At 33.8% G+C, this 27,873-nt stretch overlaps 1 protein-coding gene across 1 annotated transcript in view; it reads right to left on the bottom strand.

The window, feature by feature from the left end:
• The window catches only part of LOC106673888 (Down syndrome cell adhesion molecule-like protein Dscam2), a 390,426-nt gene that overhangs the window by 124,680 nt on the left and 237,873 nt on the right, over window positions 1-27,873 (bottom strand). Inside the window, exon 4 of the mRNA XM_024228922.1 lies at window positions 21,068-21,185. Within this exon, the coding sequence (XP_024084690.1) occupies window positions 21,068-21,185 (118 nt within the window). The remainder of the gene's footprint in view (window positions 1-21,067; window positions 21,186-27,873) is intronic.

Genomic DNA, 27,873 nt, shown 5'->3' with positions numbered 1-27,873 from the left:
AGTGGATCGAAGTCACGATAGCTCAAGTGGTAGAGCATCGGCGTATTTAGCCGAGGGTCGTGGGTTCGTATCTCACTCTTGACACTGACTTTTCCATCTCAGCAATGCTTTATATAAAGATTAATTTATGAAAAACGTTGAAAAGTTACACAACATTTAGAATTTTTACCCGTGTTTGGTGAAAACTTTTGTTAACTAACGATGATAGTTATTTTAGGATTATTTTACTAGTTATGTACGTAACGTTGTAAGAAGTACAGTATATAGTGTTACTATATAGTGTAGTGTGTGATGTATAGTGACAATATTAGCATATGTAAGTTTTTTGTGTGAAAAAAGTGAAGCTATAACAGTTAAATTAACCAAATCACATCCTTTGCAGCGTTCTAATCGTTTTCGTTTTTATTTAATTACAGTTCGCTTTTGGGTCAGCTCGAGTGTCAATTATCTCTCTTCGAAGCTTCACGGCTGCCCTTTGTGTGACCTATTCTAAAAATTTTTTTTTATTTTTAACGTTAATTAAATTTTATTGATCATCGCTTATACTCTCAGTAAAAAAGTTAAGCCAATAATAATAATTGTGTGGTGTTTAGTGACTGTTAATTATTGAGTATTTGTAGATCGTGAGATGCGGTCTGGTGTGACGTAGGTTTAGAAAAAACTTTTCTATATCATCCAACGTTTCGATCTTTATTGAGATCATCTTCAGAGCTGTTGTTCGTTTTCATTTTTATTGTAGGTCGTGTTGAGAGGGCCAATAATTCATTTTGGACAATCTCAACACGACACACAATAATGAGAAATCTACACAGAAAACAAACAATTTGCACTCTGAAGATGATCTCTATAAAGGTCGAAACGTTCGCACTATAAAGAAAATGATTATTCGGAAATCGTGAGATGCGGTCTGGTATGATGTAGGTTTCAGAAAAACATTTTATTTATCGTGCCAACGTTTCGATCTTTTTTTATATCATCTTGAGGGCTCAAAGTGTTTGTTTTCTGTGTAGATTTCTCATTATTGTGTGTCGTGTTGAGATTGTCTAAAATTAATTATTGGCACTCCCAACACGACCTACAATGAAAATGAAAACAAACAACAGACCTGAAGATGATCTCAATAAAGATCGAAACGTTGGCATGATAAAGAATATGTTTATCCAAACCTACGTCAAAACAGTCTGCATCTCACGTCACAACCTCCAAAATATCAATAATAATTGTAATCATTTATATGAATAGAACTAAATGAAAAGGGGATAAAATCAGTTTTCAGATTTAATTGAGTTAAAAGCAATTTTACTACACCCTCTAAAATAACTTTAAGAATATAACACATTTATGTTAGAGCAACTCTGTTCCATGATTTATTATTAACCATAAATGATTTTTCAGAAATTGTACGTTGATTGCGCTTTGATAGTTTTCTACCGTAGCTATCTTTTAAACGTCAAAAATTGTTCATGACATCATGAAACGCAAGAATTTGTGCTTTTTCATAGTCACTTAAGAGCATCTTTTAGAAATTATGATTAATAAAAAGTGCAATAAATATACTCGATTGAACATGAACATATATCAAAACGAACCTGATAAGTATTTGTTGAAATGATATCGACAGGTTAGTGACATTGTGTTGTTAATCCTTTTATGGTTAATGTGTGGTGATTAGTGACCGTTTGTCGATGATTTTTCAGAAATCGTGAGATGCTTCCTGAAGATGAACTCAATAAACGATAAAGAAAATGTTTTTCTAAAACCTACATCTCAGCAGAGCGCATCTCACGATTTCTGAATAATCATCGATAAACGGTCACTAATCCCCACACATTAACCATAAAAGGATTAACAACACAATGTCACTAACCTGTCGATATCACTTCAACAAATACTTATCAGGTTCGTTTTGATATATGTTTATGTTCAATCGAGCATATTTACTGCACTTTTTATTAATCATAATTTCTAAAAGATGCTCTTAAGTGACTATGAAAAAGCAAAATTCTTGCGTTTCATGATGTCATGAACAATTTTTGACGTTTAAAAGAGAGCTATGGTAGAAAACTATTAAAGCGCAATCAACGTACATTTTTAGTCTGGTATCTTCTGGAAAATATTCTTCTCAGGACATTGTTCGAGCGACGAGACTTCTTGTATGTCGAACAACAATTAACTATACTTCCTGGCAATGTAATCTACACTTCAAACAGGGAGGAGTTCATTTATTAGAGCAATACAAATTTCAGCGCTCAGAAATTTCCCAGGATGTCATGAATTGGTATGATAAATGGATTAACGCGATCGTTTCAGATGAAAAATATAAATTTGGATTGACCTAACTGATGGAAATATTACTGGCACGATTTGAAGAGGGAAAAATATTTTTTTTAAACAACTGGGCGATGTTTACGTTACTGTATGGGCTGCTTTTCTTGTGATGGTGTAGGCTTTATAACATTTATTTCTAGTAGGATAAATGGCGAAGTATATAAACAATTTTTACTGGAACAACTCGTACTTAATGATAAAGTTCTAGCAGAAGAAAATAATTATTTCAGCAAGGCAATGCCCCTGTCCACTCTTGTCAATTTGTCAATATGGGCATAAACTGCTTTACATGACCACCGAAAAGTCCAAACATGAACTCAATCGAGAACTTCCGAGATCGGTCTAGGAGAGTATATCTAAATGAGAAGCGTTATGACCTATAAAGCGTTCTAGAAGATAAATGGTACAAAACTGACCCAACATTGTGTCAAAAGTTAGGGGAGTCAATGAACAATCGTGTTTTTCAGTTGATAAAAAATGGAGGTTATACAAACTCTTAACTTTATAATTTACTTCTTTCAATTAATTCTTCTTTTTTATGTAAGGTCTTTGGTTGAGATAAAAACGTCAGTGTCACGATCGGGGACACTGACTTTTTTCTCAACCAAAGACCTTACATAAAAAAGAAGAATTAATTGGAGGGGCGTCGGTGGCCGCAACGGTTTAGGCGTTGGCTCGGCGCTCATTAATGTAAAGTAAAGGTCCCGAGTTCGAATCCAGCGACCCAGCATTCGAACCCGACGTACTTATAAATAGTCTTTTTTTCATTTTTCAAAAACACCGGTACCCCGAGGGTTGATATGACCTCTGCTGTTGCGAATCCTCGTACACAAAATTCCCGTGTAACTGGAATTGTTATAACGAAGATAACCTTTGTCAATATTAAACAGGGAATTAAAGGGGACAAAACAACCTCAAAAAATTCAATTTATTGATTAACATTAAAATTTGATTTTGATCTTTCATGGAACAGGTGATACATATAAAATAAAAATCAAAACTACTTAAATTTTAATGTCGTAAGGGAGAAAAGAAACCCTTCGAGCCTTTTAATTTAAAATTCAAAATAAAATTTACAATGATTATTCAGAAATCGTGAGTTGCGGTCTGGTGTGATGTAGGTTTCAGAAAAACATTTTCTTTATCGTGCCAACGTTTCGATCTTTATTTAGATCATCTTCCGGGCCTTGTGTTTTCTGCATTTCAGCAAAAAAGTTCTCTGATTAATAGCCGATGCTCTTAATAAAGATCGAAACGTTGGCACGATAAAGAAAATGTTTTTCTGAAACCTACATCACACCAGACCGCACCTCACGATTTCTGAATAATTATCGATTAACGGTCACTAATCTCCACACAATAAAATTTACTCTAATCGTTTGCTAACTGCACCAAACACCTTCCAAAACCTTTTCTTTCAAATTTTAAATATTTTCTAATGTGTACAGTCAATTAAATTTAATCAACAGTTTCGGGCCGAGCAAAATGGCGACTGATGGTCTTTTTATTAATCTCTCCCCTTTTTCGGGATTTTCCAGCTGATCCATCCACCAATCAGATTTGTCGTCTTTTTCATAATTTGAAAATTTGATAATTGTAAATGGGATGGGCCAGCATCACATATTAACTGTAAAAAATCTGTACTTAAAGATATTGTTCATTGTTAAAATTCATATAATATCTAAAATGTTCATTTAAAAAAATTGTGCAAAAATATTGAATCGTTCTTAAAAAATGCATAATTTTTATTGGAATATTTAAATAATTGGCCACTGATAGTGTGTGTAAAAAAACACTCAAAACTCCCGCTGTCCTTAAAGTTTTTAACAGAGAGTTTATGTCCATTATAATATCTCATATGAGAGAGCGTTGCAAATTAGAATTAGTTGAAAATGTGGTAAACGCAGCTTATATAAAGCTAATCAATTAGATTTATGAAGCTCTTTGATCTTCAGCAAAATTAAACATAATACCTTTTCGGATGTAGCAGATTACTCTGAAAGTCGAAGGTTCTGTGGAATGACATTTTAAATGTATTCAATTAAATAAGTGCTTAATTTTTAAATTTTTAATCAATAATAACAAATAAATAACTCGCTTATGTTTAGTTTTTGTTCTAATTTAATTATTTCAGCTTTCCTTTGACCACCAATGCTACAATTTTATAACACATAAGTTTGCAATACAAGATTTCGTTCTTTCTAAAAGTCAAACAATTGATATAAAATTACACATGAGTAAATTTCTTTTCTTCTAGGGACTGTTTGGAGAAAAGTTTCAACCAAGCTTGAGAGCATTTCAGTTTATAACAAGCAGCTATTTTTAAAAGTAATTATCTCAAATATTTTCTTGGTAGCTGTTTTTTAATGACATGCTTGTAACCTGATAGTAACTTGTTTCTATGTGCTATTAAATTCTCAAGTATAACCATCAAACATAATTCTACTAAATTAACACGGTGGATAAACTTTAATGGATAGGAAGAAAGATGTTAGATTACGACACTGCGTACTCGGTTAGTATGTCTGTATGTATTTAGCGGTTCTGAGTTCGAATTTCAAAGTAGAGTTCGGATTTTAGAAGAAAGATTTAAGAATAATTTTGGAAAACATTTGTAGAGTTGTTAAAGATATTGTTATAATGTTATTAAGCATTAATCTGTATTTAAGGTATTGGTTGAGATAAAAAAAGTCAGTGTCACAAACGGGATTCGAACCAAACGCCTTCGGCTAAATACGCCGCTGCTCTACCACTTGATCTATCGTGAATTCGAACCACTCGGACACTAACTTCCCATCTCAACCCCATCTTTTGAATTTTTTCTCCTTTTTGCCATTTTTCATCTCAACCAATGCCTTCAATGCATATTAATTAGTTGAAATAAATTATTTGGTTAAGCGGACCACGAAAACTAGTGAAGTTATTAAGCATGTAAGCATATCACGTTGAAAGATCGCTTCAGCAAAATGTAACGTCTCTAATTTTCTTTTTTCATTTATCAGTTTATCAATCTTTCTGAATTTTCTATTATTTCTATTATTCTGAATTTATATAACGTATTATAAAGATTAACGTACGTAAAATATAATATATTTAAAATAATTTAATTTATGAAGGTACAAAATTTTTGTTTTTTCCCCCACGAAAATATGCTATGTTTACTCTTTACTTTCCTCAAAAACTGTCAGGCCAAAATTAATTAAACTTTGCTCGAATGTGCTCGTTAGGTTCATAAATCGATAGATGAAGGGAAGTTAAATCAAACTGAAAGGAAAAATTGGGATAGTTTTGAACAGAAGGGAAAAACTGCTTGTCCATATTCATTTATGTAGGGTTATTAGTTTTAAGAGAGTTTACTAGTTGCTTATGGATGTCAACGCTTTGTTTACTGTCTTTTGAAAGTGATTTTTTTGTAGCGTTACCATAAACATACAAATGTTGGTACATATATCCATAAGATATAGTTTCTGGCGCAAAAGCTCTATATCAAATATGTTTAAAAATTATAATATATTTTCAACAACACGGATTATCCTTTGGGTTAGGATAAGCTAATCCCCAACCGCAGGCTCGGCAGGACTTCTTATTCAAGTTTTTGAAGGCACCTCTTTTTTTTGTTGTTGTAGTAAATAGCAATGTATTTCACAGATCACTTTATTTTTTTAATTTTAATATATTTATTTTAAGAAGGGTATCGTTGTAATTTATTTGGGTCAAGCCTTTATTTTTGTTTTCTTTAATTAATTCGTTTGTGTTTGAGGCACGGATATTTTTTCACCCTCGTGAGTGACACGAGTTGCTTGGTCAATGGGATCCACGCAAAGTAAAATTAGTAATAAAGTAAAATAAAAAAACATCTGTTTGTCAGAATTATGTGCTTTTGGAGTTACATTGTCCAAGAAGAGTTGTAGTTTTTTCAAAAAGTATAAATATATATAAGAAAAAAGATCAAAAACGACAAATTGATTTTTTGACAATTCAAAGCGACCCTCCCATTAATTGTTAAATAATTTAAAATTAGCGTGTAAATCTCAAGGACATTTTTGTTCACAAATATACCTAAAATTGATATTGGGTTGTCCGGAAAATAATGCAGGATTTTAAGTTTTCATTAAAAAAAATCTATATAAAATATTCTGTTTACGTTTACAGGATTACTCATTTGTANAAATTATTTTGATTAAAGAACATTGCTTTAAAGTAACTAGTTTCTTTTTTTTTGTTTAATACCAAAATCCTGCATTATTTTCCGGACAACCCAATAGATAAAAAAAGTGAACTTTTGATGTCATGAAGTTATATGTAATTTTGTCATTACTTTACATTACTAAACAATTTGTTTAATTTTGCCATTAAGAAAAAAAGTAAAGTTGAATTCATCTTTGATGTATTTGATTATGTGGAATACAGTCAAATTCACTGGCCATCAAACAAAACCGACTACTTTATTTTTGCACCAAAAAATTGCAAAATTTAGAAATGCATATTTTCCCAGCTTTTTAAGTCACAGACTTACGCTAGATCTCGTTTTTAGAAAATCGTACGCTGAACAAGAAGATTTTTAAATATTTTCCTAGCTTCAGTTATTCAACAGTAATTTTAAAAATTCAGAACATGTTAATTTTTGCACATTTTACTAAAACTTCAAATTGAGTTGTGGAACCGGAAAATCGCCCTGGAGCGGTTCCCTACAGCAGTAGAAAAGAAATTTTAATAAGCTTTCAATTGGTCACTCGTCACGTTGCTCGATTTCTCAACCGTTTTTGAGTTATTCACAATTTTGGGGTAAAACTTGGTATTTTATGTGGTCATGAAAAACCGATACATTATTCGAACAAACGCCACAAGCCTGTGAATTGGGAAGGAAAAGTTGAATTTTCTTGATGAGAAGCATTCCGCAACCCAAACGGTCAAAGTAAGAAAAAGAAAATAATTGTCGCTTCCCTGTTCACTTTTTTGAAAATGTCCTCGGAAAAAAAGTTGTAGAACGTAAAATTTGGCGAGCAGAAAGTGTGATCGGTTTTTTCATGAGCACCTACAAAACCACGTTTTAACACAAAAATCGCGAATAACTCGAAAACAGATGAGAAATCAGGCAAAGTGACACGTAACCAATTAATTAACGTAATAATAATTTCCCATTGATTGCTATAGGGCGCCTCTCCAAGGTCGATTTCCTGGCTCCACAGCTCAATTTGAACTTTTCGTAAAAATTGAAAAAATTAACCAGAATTTCTTAATTTATTTATGAATGTCTGAAGGTAGGAAAACAGTTAAAAAAGCCAATCTTGTTCAGCGTAAAATTTTCTAAAAAATGAGACCTAGCGCAGGTTAGTGACTTAAAAGGCGGAGAAAATATGCATTTCCAAATTTGGCAATTTTTTCATGCAAAAACCGGTGGGTTTTTTGATGGGAAATGTAGTTTTTTCGTTTCTACTCGCCTTTCCACGATACGGTTAATCGTGGAAAAAAAACAACCTAAAGTTATATTTTTACTAATCGTGTAGTTTTATTATAATTACAACTTTAAAACGCTAGAGAGAATAAATTTGTTTAAAGTTAAATGATAAAAGTACATGAATATGAAATCCGCCATTTCGTCCATATTGGGAATTTCCCTAATCCACAAACCAGAAAATAATCTTTGGATATATGCGGCTTTCTTTTTAATTCGTGCAGGAAATCAATTCCGAACGGGGAAATTAATCGGGAGTTTTACTGCTTTTCTCGTCCTGGAGTCAACTGGCCGGGGGGGGGGGGGGTTCCGGGCGAATGGCTGTTCACATGCGTGTGGGTTCGTAGGTCACTGGGTTTCGTCTGTGCGTTCACTGTACATGCATCCTCAGATCAATACGTGCAACTGCAACTGCAATACGGGAGGGGGTTAAAATGGGCCATGGCAATTTCAAGAACAAATGACATTTTTATCAATTTTTACTTTCAACAAGCTCAGTTACTTCTCTTTTTACATATATATGTATTTTTCTCCTTGAATAAATCATTGATATCCTGTTTAATAAAATTAATTCTTTTATTTCTTTTGCTAATGTATTTTATTAACAAATGTATGTTTACATTTGTTTTAGAAATTTTTTATTCAGATAAATTTGCAACATCCCGCTTAAAACCTCCTAAAACAGGTTTTTTTCTTCTGAGTATTTATGAAATCAATTATTCCCTCCGAAAAATTGACTTTGGAAAATATGCTCACGTAAAAGCTGAGCTTCACGCTTTCGAATATTTCGAACAAATGAAAATGTTTATTTTATTCCAGTAACTTTATTCCTGACCACCAGTTTTTCTTCTACTGTTCAGCAGTGTCATTGCATTGTAGACTTCATAGCTCTTGAGAAAAATGTGCAACTTCGGCGTATTTTTTTGATGTGAAGCAAGCCTTCGATTGAGTATGGCATTCACGGCTGTTTTGGGAGCTTAAGGGAGTCCTTTCTTTTGCCTACTATATATTCATACAATTTCACCTAACCACAGACAACTTTCAAGTCAGCAGTGGCTTCTTTATCTGCCGGCAATCGCACAGTGGTACCACAAAGAAGTATCTTAGGGCCCATTCTCTACACAGTATTGCAGATAATCCCACCCTTTCCTGAATCGATCCTCACCGCATATGACCCGCCAGCCTTTATTCTTATATTAGGGTTATTCACGATGTTTGTAAGATGTTAACTCGTGTTAACTCGAATAGAGAAAAATCCAGTAAGATCGTGAACGCCCCCTTTTTTTCTTAGCATGTTAAACGTTAATTTTTCCCCAATGCTGCGCGTGGCGACTGGTAGAACCAAAAATAAAGTTATAACAGTCCTTGAAGGCTTGTTGTTGTTTGTTTTGGTTTTGTTTTGTGTTAAATTATAAGTTGCCAGGAAGGAAAAAAGGAAAATTAATCAACTTTTCATTCAAAATGCTATCTATGCACTCGAAAAGTACTAACAAATGAGACGCTTCAATTCGTACCTAACCTCTATCCTAACGTCTAACAGCCAACCACTGTATAGAATAGGGGATGTATCAATTATGCATGAGAGTATAAAGACAGGTCAGAAATTAACAAAAGAAATGTATTTGTCTGATTTAATTAATGCGTTTTTAAGAATGAAAATACATGTAAACAAAAAACAGCTGTTAAATTCATGGCTGCCATGTTGGTTACCTACGCCCTAACGGACAACAATGTGACTAAATTTTCGACCTAACCCCTAACATGGGCTCTGGCCTGTTAGATCGAGCAATATTAAGTAGCCGATTCTTACTAGACTACGTCATCATTTTTCTCGATCTAACAGGACTGAACAGATTTAACAGGGTTAACACAAAGATCGTGAATTCCACTACTGTATTGTCAACTAGAAACCTGAAAGCCCATATCACATTCCTTGAACAGTGGTTGAAGTGGAAGAAGATGGAAATAAACATACAAAAATACGAACATGTCACTTTCACCCTGCTCTAATTTACTATGTATCTTGTCGTACTGCTACCATGGGTATACAACAACGGCCTACAGCTAAATGACCTTCATGGAACCCACACATTCGACTCGAAAGACAAAATTAAACAAATGCTTCAGACTTCTTGCAAGATTGCTACCCATTCAAAGATCAAACTTTGTGGTTCAGCCTTAAAAGCTTCCAATCCAAAATCCTCCGAACCAACGTCAATGTTTCTTTTTATGTATACAATATTACTAATCCCAATGGCCTTAATGTCCAGTATGTCTTTGCTGTAGCGAAATCTGCTACAAGAAGTTCAAAAAAAGTTATACAGACACCTTTACTTTAAATTTATCTGTACTATTTAAGTTAGGTTTATTATAATTTAAAATTCACTAGTTTTCGTGGTCCGCTTGGCAAATTAATATCTTTCAATTAATTAAGGTTCTTAGTTGAAATAAAAAAGTCAGTGCCACTAGCGGTTTCGAACCCATGATCTTCGGCTAGATACGCCGCTGCTCTACCGCTTGAGCCATCGTGACCTCGATCCACTCGGACACTAACTTCCCAACTCTTCCCCACTTTTCCCCCTCCTTTTCGCCATTTTTCAAATGCCGTGTAATCGGATTGGATTCTCGACGACAAATGAAATGGCCACGGAGAGCTTTAGTGAAGTATACTTCGTTTTAAATCATTAAATTGACTAATTTCGTGGTCCGCTTGACCAATTAATATGTTACAATTAGTTATAGTTTTTAGTTTATTAATCAATTAATAAAATTTAAAATTTTATTGAATTTGAATTTCGTTTAATTTAAAACGAAGTATACTTCACTAAAGCTCTCCGTGGCCATTTCATTTGTCGTCGAGAATCCAATCCGATTACACGGCATATGAAAAATGGCGAAAAGGAGGGGGAAAAGTGGGGAAGAGATGGGAAGTTAGTGTCCGAGTGGATCGAGTTCACGATGGCTCAAGTGGTAGAGCAGCGGCGTATCAAGCCGAAGATCGTGGGTTCGAATCCCGCTCGTGCCATTGACTTTTTATCTCCACTAAAAAAACCTTAATTAATTGTAGTATTTATTAAGGTGTAAGTAGTTGGCGAGTGAAAGAGTATGGCTTGTTGATATGTACTGATATTTGAAAGGTGCTTGTGTCTACCAGGTAAATAAGTGCAAAATGCAGAAATATTAAAAATGCACAGGAAAAATTTTTTTGTGCCGGCTATGACTTAGCTGTTTCTCCGCAAAAAAAAGTGATTTGTCAAACGAGTTTTCTCTTTATCGCCTAGGCGGTTTTGATCATTATATTGCGTTGGGCATATTCACTCGACGATGTTCAATTACGGGGTTTGTATTGTTCAACAAAGCAGTTTTGCCAATTCCGTACACAAAGGGACCGTGCGGGTACAATAGAATCACTAAATCATTGTGGGTGTTGTGCAATTTGTCATAATTAACGAAAACAACTGATTAAATACAAATTATGTCGTTGAAATAAATTGATGCAATAATTAGAAATGAAACTAAACAGGGTGTCCCATGAAGAGAGGATAATGCTCAGGAAGTAATCCTACATATCAAATTGGACTAAAAATCCCTATTGTTCATAGTCTCATTCCTCAGGTTATTTCAACATTCACAAATTTATTCCATAAAGTATATATCTCCTAAAATGTTAATCCCACTGTCAATTTATTTACACCAATGGAAAAAACATTTAAAATCCTTTAGTTTTTTGTTGTTCCTCTAAACAAACGAAATACAATGTAGAACGACCATTTTTACGAGTTTCAGAAGTTCTTGTCTAAAGTTTAAGCAATATTTTCATGGTTCTGTAAATAATAACACATATACGCTTACAGCAATGTTGCCTACCAATGAATATTAAATACATGTACTTAATTTCTGAAAAGTCGCCCGAAATTAACAAATATCTATTGCTGATTTTTTTTTTTTTTGCTACAATTGGTTAAACAAGTCAATAAGGGGTTGAACGATTTATTAAAAAATAATGAAGGTAATACAGAGTAAAGACAGAAACACTGGTTAGTACAAAATTGTACATAACAAAGCGAAAAATGGCAGCCTTGCATTTTTTTTAATAAGGTGGACATATTGAACATTTAATTTTTAGGAGGGTCATCCGCAATATGCAGAAAGGAATTACCGGAAGGCAACCGCAACAGAACCAGGATTCTGGTTGGATTCCTGGCCGGCACTTCTTCGTAGTAAGACATATGTGACAGGATGATAGGATTATAATACAGAAGAAATCCTATGCAAACGGTCAGGAAGCAGAGGAGAACTCAAACCACATTTTATGTTTTTGTGAGAGTCTATGTAGCTGTACGTTCTTGCAACTTTGAGAGGAAAAGCCGCAAGTAAGATCCTACACTAATGAACTGCTGGCTCGACTAACATCCTGAAACTGGCCTGTGAGTTATTAAAAAAAACAGCACATTACATCTACTCAGTTGGAGATGCAGAAAGCGTAATATACTATACTTGTCACTATCCAATCACAAAAAAAACCAAAGAAACAATGTTCAAAAGATCATGTAATCAGTGACAAAGAAAACATGGCATGGCCTCTATGGCCCGAAAAAATTTGAAAATAGGAGGAACATTTAAATGTATGTATGTGGTTTTATTTGGTAAATAAAATGAGGTAATAAAAACAAAGATTTTATCAAGAAATATGCGGGTTTGGCGTAATAAACTTGACTTCGATTTAAGCACCTTTCAAAGCTATTTAGTATGAATATTTGTACTAAAAAATATAATATTTTGGGCTGGAATATCTGGACATAATTTTCACTTAAAAATCTTCTCTGTCCTTCATCCAATGTCCACAATAATAGGATCGTCGGGCATCTAAAGTGTTCTATGGTATTTTAAGCTCTGTTAACAACATTTAGATATGATGTCATAATTTCGAAAAATAAGGATGACTTTAACAAAAAACCTGAAATTTTCATTTCATCGTTTCAGTCTTTTGTAATTTTTGAGAAAAAACCATCAAATTGGAAGGCAATATGAAATATTTTTTGTATTTTGCCAAAGATTTGTCAGGTTTTTTTGAGGAGTGCAAGATGCATTGAATTTCAAAAACTCACATTTCCTCGCCCGCAGATTGATTCTTTTCATGAATTCGCGAATTAAGTAAAAAAAAATTTTTACCAAAAATTAAGTCGATATTGCTAGGAAAACCACAAAGTCATTTCGTTCCCTATCAAATTTTTCGCTTTCAATTGCCTTTAATTTATTTCTTAATAAAACTGGTAACTGTGAAAAGTATCCACAGATCGACTGGTAACTCCAGAATGGTTTAGAACTTTATAACCTACTATCCTTACTTCCTCTTCCACCCCTTCAAAATCCAACGTATATAAACATAAAACTGCAATATCTCACTGGCACTCTCAATACGTCTCTAAATAATCACACATCTACACATAAAACAAACACTTTGATTGAGTACAAATACTTTGATTGAAGCTAAAATTTCCAGCATTGTATAAATTCATTTTTTCACATCCTACATGAATTTGAATAATTTAAACAAATTAAATCCCAGGTCCTGAAGATGATCTCAATAAAGATCGGAAGGGGCGTCGGTGGCCGCAAGATTTAGTCTTTGACACGGCGCACATCACTGTAAGGTAAAGGTCCCGGGTTCGAATCCAGCAGCTACACGAAGATCAAGATCGTTTCAAGATCGAAACGTTGGCACGATAAAGAAAATGTTTCACTAAATCTACGTCACACCAGACCGCATCTCACGATCTCCAAATAATTTAAAATGAAAGTTTTTCTGTGTGCAAAAAACTATTAACAATTTTGTTTTTATTCAAAATATTTTAAGCTATTTAGATATTTGCTTGGATTCTACGAACAATCACATAGAATTACTTAAAATTATATTTGGCAGCGACTAATGTAATAACAAGATTAGATCATTTATTAAGAGTCAATTAATAAATCAATTATATAGATTTGTAGGGAAACAGCTCTAGAAATTAAAAATATATAATTATTTATAATATATAACCTATAATTATAATAATAATTTATATTTACGTTAAATTATATTTATAATTCATAATGTGTATTCGGAGATCGTGTGACGTAGGTTTTAAAAAACCGTTTTCTTTATCGTGCCAACGTTTCGATCTTTATTGAGATCATCTTCAGGGCTCAAAGTGTTTGTTTTCTGAGTAATTGTGCCATGCTTGTGTGTCGTGTTGAGAGTGCCACCAAATATTTATACATTATAGTACTTGTTATAATAGTATATAAATATTTAATTTAAATTTGGATGTGTGGAACTAAAAATCTACTTGAAGAACTTTATTTGAGATCGATTTCGGGGATAAATAGACCCAAATAAAGTGGTACAAGCATACGGGACTTTTAGTTCCAAATCTATGTTCAATGAAATATCAGCCAGAAAAAGAAGAAAAAGTGAAAATTAAAATACTATTTTGTCCAACCGACACCAATTATAATATTATTTATTGCTAGACGCTTTATCCCAAGTTTATAAAAATAATTATCAGATTCAAAGATTATTAAATTATCTGCCAAGAAAAAAGTATAAGAGCATAGCGGGTTATGGTTTATACTTGGAATAACATTATATTTAAAACTTATTAAAACTGAATGTTTTTTCATCAAATGTTAAAATTTGTTTCCTGAATAAACCAAGGGTAGGAAAATAAGTGGAGTAACAAAACGTCTTATAATTCAGGAAAAGTGTATGGAGAGTTTGTGGAACAGAGAAATTCACTTAAAACCATATTTTATACAGACAGCCTACTCTGTACTCCAGAGTGATATTTAGTTGACCCCAGATGATAAATTTAACAAACCGTTATTATAGAAATTTCACTTTTCCATACTTTTTAAATATTTTTATTATAATGTATTAATGAGAATGTTAGAACTATTCTACAAAACACTAATTTCAAGACAATCGATCAGTTCTCAAGTACAGAAGACCCCTTAATGTATTATAATGTTATAGAGGTGATCATAAGTCACCCTTAGCCACCCGTAGGTCAAGTACATTATCTATTCTGAATGGTCTTATTGATTTACGCTTCATGGAAGAAGCAACAATCAGACACAACATCATCAAACTTAATCATAACAGCTTTGTTATATTTATCCTCATTTGTGTATAAGCAGTCAAATGATTTAACGGCCTAATTTTTTTAGACACTTTTGTTCAATCAATATATAATATGTTATGTCAGACCATTAGAAAAATTATTGATATGGAATATTTTAATTTCATCCATTTTTCAAAATACACCTTGACCTCCTTCCTTCAGATTTTTATTTTTAACTTTTTTTCTTTTTCACATCCTGAGTGAGTAGAAATACTTTGAGTCTGAAATTTCTATCATTGTATAAATTCATTTTTTCACATCCTACATGTATTGGTAAAATTTGAACAATGTTTATAAATCCCAGGCCCTGAAGATGATCTTAATAAAGATCGAAACGTTGGCACGATAAAGAAAATGTTTTTGTAAACTAAGCCATGCCAAACCGTATTTTACGATTTCCAAATAATCATTATTTTTAAAGGTGATGTGGTGGTTCATTATTGCCAAAGGATGAAAAAAAATATTTCAACCAACTTTGCTTCTTCGCTCGGTCACAAATTATGTATTGTATCTACGATAAGGCGAATTAAAAAAAAAAACACGCTTAGTTTTTTGAAAAACTTTTGATGAATATGTATCATTAAGACTTTGAAACTATTTATAATGAGTTAAACGGCGTATGAACCAAATTAATATTTACTTAATATTCGAATTAATGGATTCAACCATATTTGAATTTATGAGTTCAGATTATCAGAGTAGACGAGTTGAACGTTCAAATATTTTTTTTAAACAATGTTGATAATCGTTTTTTTTACACCTTGAAATCTACCTAAATGTATTTTTTGTCAGATGTTTTGCTTATCCAAGCCCACTGATTTGTTTGAAAATCATAAAAATGGTGACAACTTTAAAAAATGTTTCTTTCTTTGGGGTAATGTGAATGATTTGTGGTGTGTGTATGCAATTTACCAGCATGAATGACAGGGTTTATGCCCAATTCCCTCGGAGAATATCGCGTACTCTTTGTAATAATTTTTACAAAATCTGGTGTGTGAAGGAAATTTATTAGCGAGAATGGAGCGGTATATTATCAATTACCCTGAGGTTTATCGAGTACGCTGGGGTAATGCAAAAATCAGATTTTTATTTTTCTACCTTGCTTCTGTGAATTTGTGTTATTTTATCCACAATTGACGAAACCTTGAGGTACATTTAGGCTAGCAATAAGATAAAGAAAGCGGGGGGGGGAGAGAGAGAGAGAGAGAGAGAGAGAGAGAGAGAGAGAGAGAGAGAGAGATAGAGAGAAAGGTTCAATTACATCATAAAACATCATAACTTGGCTAGAAAATCGGTAAAATAAATTATTAGGTTTACTAATTGCTTGAGAAATTGCTTCACTGATCTATAAATCTCTTTACAAAAGTTTAGAACTTTATAAAATACAGATAATGCATAAATGTATATAACTTAAAATTGAAGATATAAAATAAAATGTTTGAGAAGCTTTTGTTTATTTATTATTATTTTTCTCATTTATAATGACATAAAATCATATCTTTATTAATATCCGCAATGGAAGAGGAAATGCGATTTTGTATTAGTTCTTTTCAATTAATTAATCTTTAAATAAGGTTTTAGTTGAGATAAAAAAGCCAGTGTTACAATCGGGATTCGAACCCACGACCTTCGGCTAAATACACCGCTGCTCTACCACTTGACCTATCGTGACCTCGATCCCCTCGGACACTAACTTCCCATCTATCGTGATTTCGATCCACTCGAGCTCAAGTGGTAGAGCAGCGTCGTATTTAGCGGAAGGTCGTGGGTGCGAATCTCGCTTGTGACACCGACTTTTTTATCTCAACCATAATTTTAATTAAAGATTAATTAATTTAAAATAATTTATTTGGTCAAGCGGACCACGAAACCTAATAAATTTTGTATTAATTTTTTATCTAGATAAAAATCAGATGAATTAAAAATTTTTACGCGTTATACCGGCCTTCGGAAAGAAATCCAAATTTAAAAAAAATTATATATTAGTATAATTTAGTTAACCAAAATTGATTAAAAATGATTTAGAAGCTAACAAATTAAAATTTGTTTAATTATTGAAAAGCCCAGGGGTTGTTAAAAATTTCAGTTTATACCAAACTTAACCCAAAAATAAATAGAATATATTAGGTAATTTTTAATAAAATAAAGCACCTAAAGTTTGGCCATAAATAATTTTTTTTTCCTTTGAAAATATTTTAAACTAGGATACCACTATCAACTTTGGACTGATTTAAACCAAACAAATACCAATGTTTATTAAACATATATTTGTTATTAATATTTATCTTATAAGATTTACAAAGAAGAAAACAAATTATAGTATTATTTAATTATTTAATAGAATTATTTAATTAGTTATCTGTTTATTATTATTATTATTTCTCATTTTTATGCCATGAAGGTTGGGGAGAAAAATTAGAGACCCGCGCGTGATACTGATTTTTCATCTCAACGACTTTGCATAAAAATTGGAAATAATAAATTATAGTATTATTTGTGGTGTAGTAGTTAACTATTTAAGTAAATGTCTGGAAAGACGACTAGAATATCAATTCCCTTTTGCATGCAAAAATTAAATGCAAAATTAAATTTATAAAATAGACTGTATTTACATATTTCTGACCCCTGAAGGGTTTACAAAGCGAGCAAAGGGATTATTGCATTCTGGGACATTGAGAACCAAAAGGAAATGGCGCTAAATCTCACCCCTTCACTCCTGATCTACAAACGAGCTGATAACATTTATTTTAATAATATTGCAGAATAACCTAAGGGTCGTACATTTTTTTAGTTAAAATGACGAATAAAGATTTTTTTACGAGTCAAATGGCGACGAATGGCCTGTTATTCGGTGAGGGTTGAGCGCTTAAGCCCCCCGCACGGATGGTGAGTTGATGTGCGAACGTTGGATATGTTTGCTGAAGAGCTTGTTTGCCGATGGTCGATGTTTGCCCATGACGCTCTCCATTCGTCCAAACAGGCTTCCGCCTCCTCTCTGGATCTCCCTCGTCCTTGTGAAGTTCCAATTTTGTCGGATTTACCCTTTTTTGTATAAGAATTTATTTTTGTATAAAACTAGAAAACAAGTTGTTTATTGATATCGGGTGTTCTTATAGATTTACTTGAAAAAAAAATGTTAAACTGAAATGTTCCTTCAACAAAGAATGGTGAAATTAGACTTAACCTGGTCTAATTCAATCCTAATCAGCCCAAAATAGGCTCCCAATTAGAAGAAAAGTTGAAAAACAATTAACTTGGCTACTATTGGTTTCGTTATGTAATTAACAGAGTTAACTTTTTAACGTAACTTTGGCGGACAGGAGCGCAATTCGTCATAACTTTAACAAACTTTCCTTTAAATTTACTGACTTGTTTATTCAATTCCGAACAAATTCCTTTTTTCTAAGCGATTATCAAAAAGTCCGATTTGTAAAACGAAATTGTAAAATTTTTCCACCACGTCATTCAATTCAAAGTATTTCTACTCACTTGAGAAGAAATACTTTGGTTGAAAATAAAAAATATATTTTTTGCATTGTATAAATTCACTTTTTTCCACATCCTACATGTATTTGTTAAAGTTAAACAATATTTGTAAATCCCAGGCCCTGAAGATGATCTCAATAAAGATTGAAACGTTGGCACAATAAAGAAAATGTTTTTGTGAAACCTACATCACACCAGGCCGCATCTGACGATTTCTGAATAATCATTATTGATAAACTTTGGTTGCTTTTACTATATTTTTATTACCATCTACATAAAAATATTGTAAAATGATAACGAACGCTAAAATAAAATTATTTCAAAACTGTAAATTACAACTTTCTAATTTGTTTTTGGCGGACCCAAGAATCCACACGAAAGGGCCGATACGTGTCCGATATTTTGGAGTTTAGAATCACCAAAAAAGGTTTGACCCAAATCCGTGGCATACTGATAATGTAAGTTCTTGCAAGTTCAGCCACATTAGTACACTAGTAACACTACTGACTACCGGGGAACACATACCCGATGCAACGCTACCCGACGCAAATTCAAAGTCTAATTTTCTATATGTATTCTGTATTGTACCTAACAATTTATTCCCCGTGCAAATCTGACTCATCCAACGCTACCCTACTCTATGCTCTGCGATCCCCACTTTTAAGATTTTCGTCTGGTAGCATCAAGTACAGTCGAAGACAAAAGAAGCGGACACTCATAATTTTATTCAAACTGCATGTATTATTGTATTTATATTAATTACAACATACTTGTTTTAATATAAACCAAATAAACCGAGATCAAAAATCATCTGTTTTATATTTTATTTTTTTTTAAATTATTTTATTTAACTCTTGTGTACATACATATTATGTTTTACTAATAAATACTGATATACAGTATACTCAAAAAGTGTGATTAACATGGCATTTGAGGGTGGGTTTTTATTTTTAAAAAAAATTAATGGTTTGGTAGAAAATTGTTCACAACACCGTAATAACAGTTTTGGATATAATGAATTTACCTAACAATTTATTACACGGTTTTGCTCATAAAATTTAACTAACATTTTATTTCATGTTTTACTCTAAACATTTTATCATTTTCGTGGAGTAGCGTCAGAACAGGACACTCATATTTTTTGTAGTTTATTTCCATCTAAATATATGTAATTTTGTCGTTATATTAATTACAACATTCTTTTTTAATATAAACCAATTTAACGAAGATCAAAAATTCATTAGTTTTTATTTTAAAAAATTAATTTTTTATGTTTTGGTATAAAATTGGTCAAAACACTGAAATAGCATTTTTTCATATAATGAATTTAACTAGCAATGTATTACACGGTTTCGGTCATAAAATTTAACTAACATTTTATTTCATGGTTTTGCTCCTAAAATTTTATCATTTTCTTGGAGTAGCGCCAGAACAGGACACTCATATTTTTTTGTAGTTTATTTCAAAATAAGTATATGTAATTTTGTTGTTATATTAATTACAACATTCTTATTTTAATATAAACCAAATTAACGGAGATCAAAAATTCATTAGTTTTTATTTTTAAAAAATCAATTTTTTATGTTTTGGTATAAAATTGTTCAAAACACCAAAATAGCATTTTTTTGATATAATGAATTTAACTAACAACGTATTACAGTGTTTCGGAAATAAAATTTAACTAACATTTTATTTCATGGTTTTGCTCTTAAAATTTTATCATTTTCGTGGAGTAGCGTCAGAACAGGACACTCATATTTTTGTAGTCCATTTCAAACTAAATATAGGTAATTTTGTCGTTATATAAATTACAACATTCCTATTTTAGTATAAACCAAATTAAACGAGATCAAAAGTTCATTCGTTTTTATTTAAAAAAAAATTAATTTTAATCTTCTGGTATAAAATTGATCAATACATAGAAATACCATTTTTTCATATAATGAATTTAACTAACAATTTATTTCATGGTTTTGCTTTTAAAGTTTTATCATTTTCGTGGAGTAGCGTCAGAACAGGTCACTCATACTTTTGGTAGTCCATTTCAAACTAAATAGAGGTAATTTTGTCGTTATATTAATTACAACATTACATTTTAATGTAAACCAAATAAAACGAGAGCAAAAATTCATAAGTTTTTATGAAAATTATTTAATTATGATGATTAGGAAGACAATTTAACAAAACACCGGAATAACTTAATTTAAAACAATGAAGTTTAACAAACAATTTATTACATGGTTTTACTCAAAATAATGCATTAAGAACAAAAGAAGAGTTGCGATTGCGATACTGATTTGTGATACAAGCTGTGTGACTGTACGTCATGTCTGCTTGACTTCGCATAGATTGCACATCCTACCAAATCGTGGCAAGACATCGGGTAGCGTCGCATAGCGTTGCATCGGGTAAGCGTGTTCCCCGCTTAAGTCATTGATGAAATCAATAATTAAAAGTGGCGTCAGAATTGCTCTTTACTACGTAATATAATAACAGAATTGTGTGAAAACTGGATGGCTTGAAAAAAATGACAACATTTTTTTAAACTAAATTGAAAATCGTTTGTAAATGATTTTGTTTGCGGGAAAATTTCTTTTTTCGGAAAGTGGGTTCATTGATTTGAGTCACGAACCTGTAATCGGGCGGAGGGCATCCCTGAGCAATGCAAACGAGCACAGCTCCCTCGTCCTGTTGAACACTAATAATACTGTTGTGGTCGAGCATGATTGGTGCTGTTTGCGGCCTTCCCTCTGAAACAGACAATATTCAATTTTTTATTTTGTTTCAATTGTTAATTGTCTTATTCCAATATACGTATATAAAAAAAGACTGTTTTCTGAGCGAAATATCTTAAAGATTTATTTTCCAAGTGATTTCATAATTTCATATCATGTTTTATCGCTGTGATTGACAGAAACAGAGAAATAATAAACCTGAATAGTAAAAACGTTCAAACTGATGAACTTTAGGTCCGATGATATCCGATGATGAACTTTAGGTAATAATTAATTAATTAAGGTTTTTAGTTGAGGTAATACCAAAAGTGGGGAAAAGAGACCCTACATCAAATAAATCCTACAGACCAATCAGCTTAACATCCTTTCTATTAAAGACCTTTGAAAAGCTGATAGACAACTAGATAAGAACGACAGCACTGGTAAACTAGCCTCTCCATTACTGTCAGCATTCATACAGAGCAGGAAGATCAACAGAAACTGCACTGTACCGCTTACCAGTGACCTAAAGGAAACACTGTGAACAAAGGAAATAGCAATCTGCGCGTTCCTCGATATTGAGGGAGCGTTCGACAATGCATCTCAATGAAAGCCTCCCTGAGGAAAAAAAACCATGTAGACCAAAGTACATTTAAATGGATTGGAGAACTGCTAAGAACCAGAATAGCGGAAACAAATGCAGGAACAGACACTATAGAAGTTAGCACAACAAGAGGATTTCCTCAAGGAGGGATATTATCACCTCTTCTATGGAGCCTAAAGTTGATGAACTGCTCGAAACCCTGGACCGCTCAGGAATACAATGTCAGATGACATAGTTCTGACAGCCAGGGGAAAATTCGAGGAAAACCTCTACGATATAATCCAAGAGGGACTGAAAATTACAGAAGAATGGTGTAAAAGCGCAGGCTTAGGGATTAACAACTATAGTCATTTTTACACGGAAAAGTAAACTAGATCACATGAAAGAAATAACACTCAACAACACTGTGATAGAAATCAAAAATGAAGTCAAATATCTGGGCATCACACTAGATAAAACACTAACATTTAAGAAACACATCGGCTCTATTATCACAAAGGCGACACGAGCTTTGATGGTGTGCAGAAGAATAGCAGGAAGAAACTGGGGATGCAGACCAGAAAACCTGTTATGGATGTACACCTTTACTTACATACGGAGCTATAGCCTGGGCTGATAAAGCAGAACAAATAACCAAAAGGAAAGAATTCACAAAAAGACAGAGACTTGCGTGCATCTGCATAACGGAGCAATGAGAACATGTCCTACAATTAGCATGGAAAAGATACTGGGATTAATCCCCCTACATCACATGGTAGAAAGGACAGCGCAGAAAGCCATCATAAATTTTATCGAAGAGAAACCTCCAACAGGAATAAAATTGAAATGGAGAGATAGCAACAAACTATGGAAAGACCATCCGTCACTCATGGCTCCAAGAGGATGTTTGAATTTTACCAAAAATTTCGAGTATATCTGTGTACCAAAAAAGAATGACAAAGAAAGGGAAATAACTCCTTTAAAAATGGCACCATCCTCTGGTACACAGATGGATCTACAAGAAGGTACGGGGGCAGGAGTATGTGGACCCGGAACCAAATACTCAGAACCCATGGGAAAACAAACCAGTATCTTCCAAGCTGAGATTCATGCAATTGAAAGTCCCAGGACACATGGGAGTAGAAGGCAACGAGAAAGCGGACACACTTGCAAAGAAAGGGGCTGCCACACCGCTGATAGGATCCGAACCCTTCTGTGGCATAGGAATCCACATTAATAACGAGTAACTAAGACAGAAGGACAAAAAGAAAATGAAGGAACAATGGAATTCACTCATTGGACATAGACAATCCAAGAATCTTCTAACCAATTTTGGTAAGAAAGAAATCACAGAATTTGTCAAAGGAAGCAGGAACAGACTGCGAATCCTAACAGGATTCCTAACAGGACACTGCAGATTAAATGAACACTTAAAGAAAATTGGAACCATCCAACATGGCACATGCAGTTTCTGCAAGGAGGTAGAAGAGACACCAACACATTTACTAACAAACTGCGGAGCTACATTAGCAGGAGGAAATGTTTTGGGATGTATAATGTGACATAGAAGAGCTTCAACCACTGAAACCGGGCCTATTACTATTTTCTAGATGAAATAGGACTCACCGATGTGCTTTAGGCGGAGAACGGGGGATACAATAGCTCTTAAAGGGCGCAGTATACTATACCATGAAAAATCACATCTACATCTACATCTAGTTGAGATAAAAAAAGTCAGTGTCACGATAGCTCAAGTGGTAGAACAGTGGCGTATCTAGCCGAAGGTCTTGGGTTCGAATCCCGCTCGTGACACTGACTCTTTTATCTTAATTAAAAACCTTAATTAATTGAAAGATATTAATTGGTCAAGCGGACCACTAAAGCTAGTGAATTTCGGTAGTAATGTTAACATTATTTTAGTTAATTAATATAATACGGTTTCTTATCAAATTTTATTCTTCTTTCTTTTGAATCTGTCATATCTCTCCAATAAAGATCGTAAAACAAAATGTATAGGTAAATTTTCGAAAATGTTCTGGGGAACCTTCGGTATTCCCCAAGGATCTCTCTTTGGACCACTCATGTTTTCAATCTTCATCATCGATGTCTCCACCCGTTTAAATTATACCCAATTTTTGTTATTGGCTACTTGAAGAGATTTGAATAGGTTTGCGTCTTATTGAAGGGATAATAAATTTTCCCTTAGTATAGGCGAATAAAATTGATATTATTTTATAAAAAAAATAAAATATCTCTTTACATAGATCGCAATTGAATAGGTTATATGAAATATAGCCAAAAGTAATAAAAATCCAAGATTTTCTTCGAGATTACGTAATATTATGGAGATGAGGCGGCTATCTTTTGGGTTAATGATGATGGAGGATTTTAGGAAGTCTTTTCTTTTGTTCCACAAGTACTGCAGCCGGCTGGCTTATTGTACTTTCCTAGTTCCTTAGGTCAGTCAGTCGCCCCGATTCTTCACTTAAGAAGTACTAGGTCATTTACTATCGTTGCTACATTTTCTTTCACTTGGTTTTCTTTGAATCCCAGCGTGCATTAATCGAGTGCTTCGAAAATTGTTTTTTCCTCCTCATTGCATGTCCTACAACCGGGGTCATCATTGAACATGCCCATGTTGTGTAAATCTCAGATGACCTAAAATTAGACCTATTATTCCTCTGAGTATAGTCTTTTATAATTGTAGCAGTGAGTATGCCAGTCTTGGTTGTTTTAGCTTCACTGTGTCTAGCACCTCTAGAGTTTATCTGCTACTCCTTTTGTCTATTTTGGAAAAATTCGTTGTGGAAGATTCTGTGTTTGTTTTTGTTATCCAAAGAATAACTTCAGTGCCTATATACGGTCTTGCAGAGCCCTTGGCAAGTGTGTCTGATTTTTCGTTTTTTTTTGTGCCCTGGTTTCCAAAATATCAGGTTATTGAGATTCCGTAGTTTTGCTTGCTTGATTATTTGATCTTATGATGATTGTTTTGTCAGTCTCTTTTATGATTTTCCAAAGTACCATCTGGAATGTTTTTCGGTTTGAAAGACCAAGTTTACTTTACTAATAAGTTTGATTGCTCATGTTTGGGGCTTGTAGAAAAAACTCCCAATCCGGTTCCTTTCAGTGTTTTGGCGCCATCTTTATACCGTATCATTGTATCCAATGTTCTCCTGCATTCCTCTTCTTCTTTGGAATCTGCTAAGACTTTGTGAGATGTTGTAAGATTGTTTCCGGGATCGGATAATCCCCATTTTTAAGAACGGTGTCAGATTTTTTTTATTGCTGTTGCGTGCCTTATGTGAGGCACCTAGTTTTTTTGCGTTATTTCGTAGTATTCTTGAGTATTATTGCTTGAGGCATGCAGTCTATATACCAATAAATAGACCTAAATGTTTTCAGGGGAAATTTATTGAATGCCTAATTTACAAGCTAGGAATAAAATGGAATACGAACGAGTATAACTAATGTTTTATCAAACAACACGCAAAAATGGCACAATCACACAGAAGACAAACACTTTGAGCCCTGAAGATGATCTCAATAAAGACCGAAACGTTGGCACGATAAAGAAAATGTTTTTCTGAAACCTACATCACACCAGACCGCATCTCACGATTTCTGAATAACTGTGCCGTATGTTCTGTCTTCAGGATCGGATTCTGATAATAAAAATGAGCTTGTTACAAAAGGTATCTCCATGTCGCTAGTCGCAGTAATCATGGACCTCATATGTTTTATGGCAAATTTCATAGAATTAATTTCTGAAATTCGGACACATGACAAAGGCACAAATGTAATCTGCTAAATAATTTTAAGAGCTGGTAAGAAATTTTATGATAAAGGAGATTTTTTTTTGTGAAATATAATAGTAATAAATAAATCCTTTGTGGGCCCATACGGATGATTTTACTGTCAGTTTCGTTATATAATAATGTTATATTTTTTTAACGACCCTTTTTTAATCGTATTTTATCGGTTTCTTTTGTAGCTTTGTTTGAAGGCTTGGAAAAATAAATATTAAAATTCCCCTGATATAAAAGCGGATGTTAAGCTGGGGATGGAATGGTGAAATCAGCCGGGCACAAAGGTAAGATGAAAGCAGAAAGCCACCCTCTATATAGTAATTGTACGGTTTTGTTAATCCGTGTAAATCCCCCGGGAGAGGAGACATATCAATCGGTGGATTTTGGACAAACTGGTAAAAAAAAAACGATCCCGAATTTATGATCAATACAAGACGATTAATTTTTGCCTCTCATGGAATACCGCGTTAAAAAAAGTCAAACACACACATTTGTTTCATCCCCGCAGTTCAGAGCACCAAATCAATTAATCCGAAGCCCTGAGGATATTATTTTTAACGAAGCCTCGGACATTTGTTTGAGCACTTGATGGGTCGACGAAGATTTTGCCGTGGGCGGGCTCAGGGGATTTAACGATTATTGCTTCCCGGCTTAATCCGGCATGGTACACAGGTCGTAACCAATCAGAAGCAGGCTATCAATTTCTTAATTGCAGCTACTTAGCTTATAAAATGACACCACATTAAATTTTATGTTGCCCGACCTTTGAAATTATGGGAAATATTTCCCCTCCAATGTTTGCTTTCCCATTCCATTCTTCCAGCTTTCTCAGAGTTTTAAGATTAAATATTTCTTTAAAATATTAAAGTGTACTTATTTATTCTAGGTTATTATCAAATTATTTGGTAAAGAAATCATTATAAGATTGTTATTATAGGTTTTTTTTATTATTAATTTTTTATTTACTGGGGCTTCCGACATCTAGGTCATTTCAGCCCCAAACTAAGTCAATATTCTATTTACACTTTCAAACACTACATTCATACAAATAAATACATCCATACAGTACACTCATTCCGTTTGGTCGGTGGAGTACTTGATATTCCTCCACCGACCTATACTCAAACTAATCTTGATTGTGGTCGATGGAGTTCTTTTATAAATATTCCGCCATCGACCCCGAACATACACTCATACGCTCTCAACGTTCGAGGGGCGATGATGACGTTATATTTCACCCTCACCCCTCGCCATTCACGCTAATAAATACATGCACTCAGACAAAACACATAACACAGAAGACATACTATATACAATAAAAAAAAACCAATTTCCCCTAAAACATGGGACTCTGAAACTCGCTGCAGTGCTCGAGAACTTTTCTTAAGTCCGGCGGCATGTCTACACACTCTCTGTATGTCGCAAAGGCATGACACGCCTCTATTATGTGAACAACCTTTCTCTGCATAAGGGGGCTTTTGGGCCGAAGCCCGCGCAGGTGCCCATGTGTCAACCGCGTATGGCCAATCCTCAGTCGGGTGAGGACGATCAATCGTCTCCTGCTCAGGTTCTCTGACGGCCATCTACCAGTCGTGCTCTTGACTCGCAAGAGCCTCTCCGACGACCCCGCCCACTGACGCTGCCATCTTTCTTTTATCATATTTTTTACTGCGTGTTTAGCGTCAGGGGGCTTGATCGCGATGGTCCGATCCGGAAGGTGGGACGTACCAGCTTTCGCCGCCTCGTCCGCGGGTTCGTTACCCTCCAGGCCTACTTGTCCGGGAATCCAGACAACTACCACCGTTTTTCCGAGAAAGTCCAGTTCCGCGTATTTCTTTAACAAGAGCACGACGAGAGGGCCCACAGAGAACCTGTCGCGTACAGCCCAGACAGCACCCATATAGTCGGTACATATGAGCAAGGCTGAGCCCTCCCCGGTCCGCACCGCTATAGGGTTTATTAAAAAATATATTAGCTAGTTTTTAATTAAAAGTATTTAAGGAACGTTAAAACTTGCCGTTTTTTTTATAATATTGGAAAAAAAGTACAAAACAAGCAGTCAAGTCTTAGAAATTGAATGTATTGCGGGCTCGTATTACTGAAGCATTTTGGTTCAAACGGTTCAATGTGGGAAAGCCAGCTTTCAAGATGAGCCTCGATCAGGCTTTCAGCCAAGATTTGTATACTACCCACTCGTGGATTATCGAATACAATTGTGGCTTAGAATGTTGCCGTAAAAACCTTTTTTGTCCCGGATATCCGGACGAGATTGGATCCTTATGATTTGCCAAAGGCCTTACGTGAATGTTTATACCTTAATACATTTCTCGTAAAA

Source organism: Cimex lectularius, unplaced genomic scaffold (genome assembly GCF_000648675.2).
Source record: "Cimex lectularius strain Harlan isolate CLEC.00 unplaced genomic scaffold, Clec_2.1 scaffold12, whole genome shotgun sequence".
Taxonomy (NCBI): Eukaryota; Metazoa; Arthropoda; class Insecta; order Hemiptera; family Cimicidae; genus Cimex; species Cimex lectularius.
The sequence above is the reverse complement of the archived record's forward strand: the minus strand, read 5'-3'. Positions and strand labels throughout refer to the sequence as shown.